This window comes from Electrophorus electricus, chromosome 11 (assembly GCF_041902795.1).
Source record: "Electrophorus electricus isolate QZ-2024a chromosome 11, ASM4190279v1, whole genome shotgun sequence".
NCBI lineage: Eukaryota > Metazoa > Chordata > Actinopteri > Gymnotiformes > Gymnotidae > Electrophorus > Electrophorus electricus.
This window is the reverse complement of record NC_137507.1, coordinates 9402282-9412500: the sequence shown is the minus strand read 5'-3', so window position 1 is coordinate 9412500 and position 10219 is coordinate 9402282. Positions and strand designations below refer to the sequence as shown.

Here is a 10219-nt window from a genome sequence, read left to right as displayed (position 1 = left end):
AGAGAGAGAGAGAGAGAGAGAGAGAGAGAGAGACCCAGTTATGTATTTGGCCATCAAATATGCTAGTGTTCTTCATTATTTAACGCGAGGGTCTAAAACAGATCTCTCCCTCATCATTGTGCAAATGTGCTGCGTGAGCTTGTTCACGCCGTCCTTCCCACGTGCCGACACCGAGACACAGGAGTGATGGGAAGTGAGTGTGAATAGTGGAAGCAGTTTCTATGCCATCTGTCTCTTCTCCACTCCACAATGACATGCAGAGCAATTCAACCTTAATAGAGTCCAATCTGAACTTGCATTACACGTCAAACTTATACTATGTATGTGTATGTGTGTGAGTGTGTGTGTGAGTATTTCTCCATGGTTCTGACTGGTTTTATCTGCTCCCGAGTGAATGAAGCTGGCTTAGCGGAGGTCCGGGACAGGGTGAACACCCTTCTGTGGCATGCTGAGACGATGGCTGTTCCTCGCCCAGCCCCCGGCCTCCGGACTGTGGGCAGCTTCTCCGACTGAGCGAACCATCCACAGGCTTCCTTATCATTTCGCTTTCCAGTTTTCACATCATAAGAGTGTGGCACATACAGAATGTAACGAGGCGACCAGGGAAACTGCTGAGTAAAGCGCAGAAATGTAGTAGAAATACAGAAATACAGACACACACGCACACAAACTTACAGAGCCTTTCTAGAGATATTCCACTGATAGATGGGATCTGAAGAGGGTATGTTGAACACACTCACAAGCACAAACACACGCAAACATTTTCAGCAATAAACCACTGATATTAGAAATCTGAAGAGGATGTAGTGACTTTGTTTGCCTGTTAACAGAGATAGCCAGAAAAACCCTCAGCACGGCTAAATAGCCGTGGCTAATGCAACCACTTTAAATCTGATGAGATTTTTGTGTATAATTTGGTACTGATGAGTCAAGCTGTGTTGTGGCAAGGTTCCTAATGAATTTTGTGAAGCGCGCACACACACACACACACACACACACGCACGCACCCACACGCACACACACACGCACGCACACACACGCACGCACACACACACATCCACGCACACCCACACACGCACCCACGCACACCCACACACACGCACACCCACCCACCCACCCACACACACCCACCCACACACACACATAAAGGGATATGAGTAGATGGAGATAAAAGCGAAGGGTGTGGGCATTTTCCATCGCCTTTGTCTTTGCATTAGAACTCCTGTTCCGCGATGGCGTGCGTATATCTGCAGACTCGTTCCGCTCAGTGCAGCCCTCCCTGACACCGTGACCTCCTTCCGACTTTGTTCTCCTGTCATTTCATCCGCTGCACGCTGTAGGCACAAAGTCTGCCTATTTTATGATCTGATAAGCCACACGGCTGCGAGCAGGCTGCGTTGCTCCGGGGAACTCCACAGCAACAAAGAACTCACACTTCTGGCAGAGCCTGGAGGCGGCGGTTGTGGAGAGCCAGTGCACATTAGGTTGTGTCTGAAAAGGACCAGGGCTGGAAATCAATAATCAATCAATTAGGTTTGATCAGTCCTTGTTCCCAGAATATTAATAGCAGCTGATTTTAATAGCCTTTTCAATAACGACCGGTGTGCAACGAAAGAACTGCAGCGTGACGAGTGAGGATTGTAAAGATGACCAGGTCTTCTTTGTGTCTTTGTTGTGGGGGAGGTTTGGCTAGAGAACTGGCACTAAAGGTTTCATTGTTGGCTAATGGTGAAATTCACAGCTGGCCTGTGACAGACCCTTGACATTTGACCCCTGCTGACCTATAGGAAAGCTCATTTAGAGTGCAACTGGCAGACAACAGTCAGTGGCATTTTCCCTTCAGTCTTATAAATGTGTAGGTGGGAAAGTTTAGAGATTGTATGCCTTGTTCAAAGATCCACTTGCACTCTAAAATCTTGCTGGACATGAGAGTCTCTTTTTTGCATTTTCATATTCTTCCTATTTTACTGGGAGCAAAATGTCTATGATGCCCCATCTTTTACTCACCTTACTGCTTTACAAGCTCCAGAGGGGTAATCTGGATTAAACCAATGTCCAAAGCATTTACCAGCAAATGAAAACATCCTTCCGCCCCAGCCTAGCTCTTCCTCTGCTGGCTGGCCTTTGATAATTCCGGACATCTGGTGGAACAGGAAAAGGGGGCGACCAAACGTTAGTTGTCCCGGGAACAAATGTGAGGATGCACTTAAATGAAGAGCCCTTTGTGTGAACTGGTGCAGCTCTGAGCACACCACGGTTCGATGGTACTCGTAGGTCCAACTCGGATAATTAGCTAACACCTGCTCTGGGTTAATCTTTAAAGAGTCTCACGTGCGCGCGTTCGGTGTGTGTTTATGGACGTTCGGATTGGGTCGGATGTATTAGCGGTCAAACGTGAATAAGGGGACGGAAAACACGGCAGTGTTTAGAGAAAGGGCAGGGGACGCTTCTGAGTGACTCAGTGGTCTTGCTAAATGACTATAGGGTTCATCTTCCATTCTACATTCCTAGACCTAGACAGTTGTTTGTTTTCTTAAGGCGCTGACACATTTTTTAAGGGAGCATACGGGTGGTATTTGCAGGACTCAAACATTACAACCCTTAAATACTTTTAACATTTGCACTTTCGTTTTGCCCTTTAAGCTCACATCTCCCCCCTGCCCCCGTTCCCCTACATCCTCGCAGGTGGAGTTCTCAAGAGCCGCTCTGCTCCACCAGGCCCGGCGGGACCAGGTGGCGGAGACGTGCCGCGCCCATAGCGCCACCAGCCGCAGGCGCCGGGTGCTGACGCCCTCCGACCTGAAGCACCTGGTGGTGGACGAGGACCACGAGCTGATCTACTGCTACGTCCCCAAGGTGGCGTGCACCAACTGGAAGCGGGTAATGATGGTTCTGGGGGGGCGGGGCAAGTACACCGACCCCATGGAGATCCCGTCCAATGAGGCGCACGTCCCGTCCAACCTGCGCACGCTCAACCAGTACAGCATCGCCGACATCAACCACCGGCTGAAGAACTACCTCAAGTTCCTGTTCGTGCGTGAGCCCTTCGAGCGCCTGGTGTCGGCCTACCGCAACAAGTTCACGCTGCGCTACAACACGTCCTTCCACAAGCGCTACGGCACCAAGATCGTGCGGCGCTACCGGCGCAATGCCACGGCCGAGGCGCTGCAGAGCGGCGCCGACGTCAAGTTTGCGGAGTTCGCGGAGTACCTGGCTGACCCGGCCACGCGGCACGAGGCCCCGCTCAATGAGCACTGGCAGACGGTCCACGCCTTGTGCCACCCCTGTAACGTCCACTACGACCTGGTGGGTAAGTACGAGACGCTGGAGGAGGACGCCGACTATGTGCTGCGCCTGGCCGGCGTGTCCGACTCGCTGCGCTTCCCATCGTACGCCAAGTCCACGCGCACCACCGACCAGATGACAGCCATGTTCTTCCACAACATCAGTGCTCAGCAGCAACAGCAGCTATTCCAGCTCTACAAGCTGGACTTCCTCATGTTCAACTACTCCGCCCCCAGCTACCTGAAGGTGTAGTAGGAGGGGCGCGGGGTGGTTCGGGTGGGGGCGGGACAGCGCACCAGCGTGCACACACCCCCACGCGAGCGGTCGTGCGCACCTACACGGAAGCGGAGTTTCACTCAAAGGGACAACGATCGAAAAGATGGGCGGGGGGGCGGGGGGGCGGGGGGACTTAGACGGTCGCCAGAGAAATTTGATTGGCTGGCATAGGTGCAGACAGAGGATAGACCAAAAAAACGTTTACTTTATGAAGACTACAATGAGGTCCACAGGGTGTGGCATCTGCTGCGTTGCAATTGGATCGAACAGCCGTCACTCAAAGGAAGTGACGTGACTGGACCTAAGGGGAGGAGGGTGATGTGAACTGTATTTGCTCTTGATGTCATGTTTGAAGAGTCCAGCATTCAGGTACACTGAGTAAACCTGCTGTGTCTGTGTCCATACATTTGTCCATGGAATTGTAAGATAAAGGGTCACATTACTGTTTATATTTCCAGACGTCAATAAGCAATATGACGGAGTCCAAGCCACTGGCTTAATTACTGTAGTATTATCACTAATATCAAAAGTAATATCAGTATTACCCACTTACCTTCATCTTCAGTGCTTCATGTTTAAAACCTCTTCCAGAGAAAAAGACTCTTTAGTATTGGACATGAAGGTAGACAGAGAGACCTCAGTTCTTTGACATGTCTCACTGCTTACTGGGTCCCTAACAGCCATCCTCCACACCCAGATCACTGTTGCTTCCGCTAGTTCCTGACATCTTCTGTCATCATCCTCAGTTCAAAGACCAGTGCCTGTATGTGTGTAATTCTACAACGCGTATATAAAGGACGGCCTGTGTATGCACACAGGGGAATGTTTAAATGGCCCTCGGAGGTGCCTTCATGAAGTGGGCGTTTCCCAGTACAAGCAACAACCGCCTGATCCGGCCTATGGCAGTCTTGGGGACCGAGGTCAGAGGGCAGTATGGGGTTGGGGGCACGTGACACCCCATCACTCCCACAAACCCACAGCCATCTTTGAAAAGGAAGGGATTTGTTTTTGGCTGTATTTTTGTTGTTGTTGTTTTATTGTTTTATGAAAAGAAGCTGCGAGCAGCTGAACAAAAAATGTATTTAAATTTACTTTGTGAAAACAAACGAAAGATTTTAAAAAAAAAATTTCTGGGAAAAAAAATACTTAGTGGTAGATTTCTAAATGGACGTATTATGATTTTTAATGGCTTTTCTTCTTCTGCGGTACATTGTCGTTCAGCCCTCGGTGTCTTCGTATTCATGCTGAACTGCTCTCATGGGAAAGATTCACTCAAAGGGTTTCAGCGCGAGAGGCAGCGATAGCTGGACCGAATCTGTTTCATCTATTAAACGACTGCTCTGTTGTACTCGCGCCTTCTCTTCTCACTTAAAAGGAACAAACGCTTTCATTTGTAGAACATGTTCATGCTCGCTGTGTGATTCGACTCTGTATTAGAGGATCTCAAAAATGATGAAATCACCCAGTTATATATCTGGGGTCCTCAGGCTGGTGTGTCCGATTGTCTCCAAAAATCCTTCGCTAGTTAAAGGTGACTGAGTCCAAGTGCTAGCTTGCGATATGGTTCTCTCTCTTTTTCCCTGGATGGCTGGATGAATTAGTGTGCCTTGATAAATGAATGCTAATTAGCTGGATTAGACCTCCAGTGAGGGTTTTATAGGAGACAACACACCCACTCACACCGACTCATACACACACACACACACACACACACAATCTAGTAGCGGTTCCCTAAAAGTTGCAGTTAGAATTCAAGGTACATGTCAACTCTGTTTCTTTTCTAAATATGACTGTCTAGCTCCCTTCAAAACTAAACATTTGATGGAAATCATGGAAATCCTGAAATGGCAACAAAAGGCATGCCCTCAGTGCTGGTTTGAACCGCAAGATCCCATATGGAGAAGAAAGGCCGCCCGGCTCCTCAGGTGCTGTTCTGTTGGGAACGCTTGTGTAATGTCCTTTCTTCACATCTTGACAGCTCACTCAAGCATTCACACGCACGCAGTGGTATTCAGCAACATGGTGGCATGTCAAATACACAGCACGAAAAACAAATTAGACACAATCCCTTTCATCCTCTCATTATTACTTTGTCACTCTCATACATACACACACCCACACACACAGGGCAGCTCACCCTTACACACAAGAGTGCCTTCATATAACATCACGCACACAAACACACATGCATTTCTGGGTCTTGGGCCCAAATGCAGCTTCTCAGATGAAAGTGGCCGATATCCAACACTTCACACAGTTAAGTGTACATGTAGAGAAGAACATGTTTAAGCAATACATCTGCTACTCCTTTTCTCCGAGCTCTCCGCAACTCTGTGGAATGTGCCTGTCATACCATAAGTGGACATAGCGCTGTCATGCTATTGTACAGCATCTATATTCTTGCAGCCACGTGTGTGTGTGTGTGTGTGTGTGTGTGTGTGCGTGCGCGTGTGCGCATGAGCACACTGACTCCTCTTCCTTTTTCAGGCTCATGTCCAACATGTATGTACCAGCCTCTGTATTATTTATTTATTTATTCCTTGTCTCCATGGCAACACGTATGGACTCCCGTGCTTTGCGCCCGTTCCAGTGTGGGACGGGCACTCTGTCGGATCATTGGGTCTGACCCTACTCACCAAAAAAAAAATAGAAACGTGCAGATGTACAGGATTAGTGGATCAGTGTAAAACCAGAATACTTGCTCTTTGGATCATTCTGCCCCTCTCTCTGTCTCTTACTGCTGTTTTGTCATTAAAGCTGAAAAACTGAAAATGCATGTGTCTGTTTCTCTTTGTTCGCATTCACCACCATGCCCACCTGATTAAAGCCCACGTGCACTTCAAACAAAGCCATTCACTGCCATTCTCCCCAGCCTGTGTACGGATACACAGTGCCCCAGCGTGGTCTTCAGCTAGACTATAGCTAGCTGACCAATGAATGTTTTAACTTTAAACAGAAGCATAATGTTATTCAAATCAAAATTATTTTACATAGCGTTTTTTGCATCAGACGTCGTCACAAAGCAGCTTTACGAATGTCCCAAGTCCAAGCTCCCAGTGTGCAAGCCGAGGGCCACAGCGGCAAGGAAACCCTCTGCAGAGCACGAGGACGAAACCGTGAGAATGCTGTTTCAAGGTAAACCTGCAGCAGCAACAACTGGCTAATGAGCAAATGATCGATCAGTTGCTTACATTATGCCCACCAGTCCCCACATCATACAAAATTTAAAAATACCCAGAGTGCTACAAAATCACTTTTTGGGTAAGGCTAAAAATATATTCAGATGACAGTGAGAAATTTTGACTGAGCAATGTGATGTGTAATCACCATTCAAGCAAAAAATTAATTTAGTCTAATTACACATACACTGCTGGATTTGCATTAAAAAAAAACTTATTGGAATATGCAAATGTATATACAACTGTGTCATGCAAACCTTTGAGAGAGATAGCATGTCTCTGGATCGCCTGCTGCTGTCCTGCTGTAACATTTCTTGCTGAGCGGGTGTTACTGGAGCTTTGCCAACAGGCTGACCTTGGTGTGCTGGCACTGGCTTCTCCAGTCTGTGCAAAGACCTGATCTGTCTGATTATATGTGTGTGCTGAGCTGAATCCCATCGCGTTTTGAAGTGGTGCCTCTGAAGAAACTGTTGGCGGCTGGGGCGGGATTACATAAGGGTGCCAAGTTTTCATGCCACTTATGGGCTTCAGATCTGCTCATCATCAGCAAGCAGCTAAAAACCGCGGTACGGCTGCACCAGCGTGCCGGAGTCAGTCTGCGATACGGAGCCGGAGGTGTTGTCTGCACGAACCTTAACGTGCCTGCTGTTTGGAAAAGACGACTCATCAACCTCCGGAAACGGATTCCCTTCCCCCAACAAGCATGCCGTGTCTGGTTTGTGGCTGGGTACTGCACCTGCGAGGGGGACCCTGGCATCTCCCTGGAACCCACGGCTTCACCACAGGCTCATGCCGGGCCTTGGTTGATCTGAAAATACCCACCACCACCAGCCTCTTTCTCTCTCTAGCAGCAGGGCCTGGATAATTGTTTTTTTAAAAATTTATTTATTTCTCAGCTTGTAGAAGAGAGGTACATTACTGTAGAGGCAGAGTAATGTAGTACAGTACAATACTGTAGAGGGGCAGATTACTGTAGAGGCAGAGTAATGTAGTACAGTACAATACTGTAGAGGGGCAGATTACTGTAGTGAGGCAGAGTAATGTAGTACAGTACAATACTGTAGAGGGGCAGATTACTGTAGAGGCAGAGTAATGTAGTACAGTACAATACTGTAGAGGGGCAGATTACTGTAGAGGCAGAGTAATGTAGTACAGTACAATACTGTAGAGGGGCAGATTACTGTAGAGGCAGAGTAATGTAGTACAGTACAATACTGTAGAGGGGCAGATTACTGTAGAGGCAGAGTAATGTAGTACAGTACAATACTGTAGAGGGGCAGATTACTGTAGAGGCAGAGTAATGTAGTACAGTACAATACTGTAGAGGGGCAGATTACTGTAGAGACAGAGTAATGTACAGTACAATACTGTAGAGGGGCAGATTACTGTAGTGAGGCAGAGTAATGTAGTACAGTACAATACTGTAGAGGGGCAGATTACTGTAGAGGCAGAGTAATGTAGTACAGTACAATACTGTAGAGGGGCAGATTACTGTAGAGGCAGAGTAATGTAGTACAGTACAATACTGTAGAGGGGCAGATTACTGTAGAGGCAGAGTAATGTAGTACAGTACAATACTGTAGAGGGGCAGATTACTGTAGAGGCAGAGTAATGTAGTACAGTACAATACTGTAGAGGGGCAGATTACTGTAGAGACAGAGTAATGTACAGTACAATACTGTAGAGGGGCAGATTACTGTAGTGAGGCACAGTAATGTAGTACAGTACAATACTGTAGAGGGGCAGATTACTGTAGAGGCAGAGTAATGTAGTACAGTACAATACTGTAGAGGGGCAGATTACTGTAGTGAGGCAGAGTAATGTAGTACAGTACAATACTGTAGAGGGGCAGATTACTGTAGTGAGGCAGAGTAATGTAGGAATGTACAGTAGTGTAGAGAGACACAGCAAGATCTGGTAACGAATGAAAACCAATATTCACAGTCAGCTATTCGAATTTCAGCATTAAAGTTGTCATATACAGGTTAGCATGAAAATGTACATGTGCCTGGGAAGGTTTAGGAAACCCTCGAACCACAAACCCTCAATCTGCTCGTCTTGGCTTAAACAAGAAAATGAGCTGAGAGTTAGAAACTTTTCCCGGTTTGAACAACCTCTCTACGGTTCTGTACTGTTCTACATTAACATGGTGTGAGCGTGACGCAGGACGCAAGTTCTAGTACCAGTAAGTAACCGAAGGTACAGACAGAAAGAAAATTCATTGCGTGCTGTTTTGCAGACTCCGTGGAAACCGACCATGAAATATTACTCAAGACAGCCAAAGAGCTCCCCTGTCAAGTCACTGTCTACGAGTAGCTTCTTCCCTAGCAACACTTACCGGATGAGAAGATCAGATTCCAAACAGAAACTCAGTCTGGCAAATGGGGAGGGAGGTAGAGCTGGCAGTGGTAGGGAAGTTCTCAGATCTGGTCCCCAGGACAGATTAAAGTGGAGTTACTGGACGTGAGTCTGTGCCATCTTAGTCCAACACTTAGCTGAAGTCTGTAGGCCAGGGGACCACCTCCAAAATTACAGCGGAGCCAGGTGATTATAATCTCAGCATGGAGCACACTGCTTGGAAGTTTGCCATAAGTGTACCTTAAATCATTAACTAGTAATATATGGCAATAAGACTCATTTTCAGAGAACCGTGTTCATGGGTACCATGGAGAACTAAATGTTGGTCTAGAGACTGATCAATATTAAATTAAACCAATTAAAAGTGAATTAGCAGTCATTGCAGGCAAATCGAGTTAAAAAAAAAAAAAAAAAGTGTACAAGTAACTGGTGAAAACCACCTATACCCAGACCTGGTGAGTTGGATGTACCAATATTACTTTACTGGCATCTGGTTCACATTAGACTCGAATCAGCTTCTGTTGTGGCAGCGGGTTCAGCCCAGGCAGTGCAGCGGGCTGTCTGGTCGTCTTTAATGAGGTGCTAACTGACATAGGGTCAGTTTGGGAAGCGATAGCAGTGTTGCTTTCTGGTTTCAGGGTTCCCACGGCACATCGTCTGCACCTTTATACATCCTCTTGCAGTCTGCAGAAGCCCTTGTTAATGAGGACTGTCTAGACACATGTACAAAGTGAGTCCTTCAAGACTCTACAAAGCAAACGCATCAGGAGCAGCCTACACCAAAGTTAAACCGAATAAAATTAATATTGTAGGCTTGCATTCTCGAATAGATAAAACAGGCTATCCGAACAGAAAACTGTATAGTGTGGTACTGCAATAGTGTTTTAAAAGCTTCAATATCCTATATTTTTATATTGTAGATTTTAGATGTCTAATTACATTTTGTGGTTTTTGTTCCAAAAACAGCCATAATTCATTTTTACACAGCCATTCCACGTCTCTAACATTTAGAATTAAACTGGCTGATTCTGTTCCTGCGTCCGCAAGACAACATAAGATAAACAACTTCTGTTCTGATTGACTAGCCTGTATTGTGTCTCACTTAAGAAGCACTCAGAGTA

At 46.8% G+C, this 10219-nt stretch overlaps 1 protein-coding gene across 7 annotated transcripts in view; it reads left to right on the top strand.

The window, feature by feature from the left end:
• chst11 (carbohydrate (chondroitin 4) sulfotransferase 11) overlaps positions 1–4909 on the top strand; it is a 32387-nt gene extending 27478 nt beyond the window's left edge. For all 7 annotated transcript variants that reach the window (XM_027021275.3, XM_081723154.1, XM_027021274.3 and 4 more), the window contains one exon: positions 2686–4909. In XM_027021275.3, the coding sequence (XP_026877076.1) occupies positions 2686–3537 (852 nt within the window). In that variant the 3' untranslated portion in view covers positions 3538–4909. The remainder of the gene's footprint in view (positions 1–2685) is intronic.
• Positions 4910–10219: the final 5310 nt, after the last annotated feature.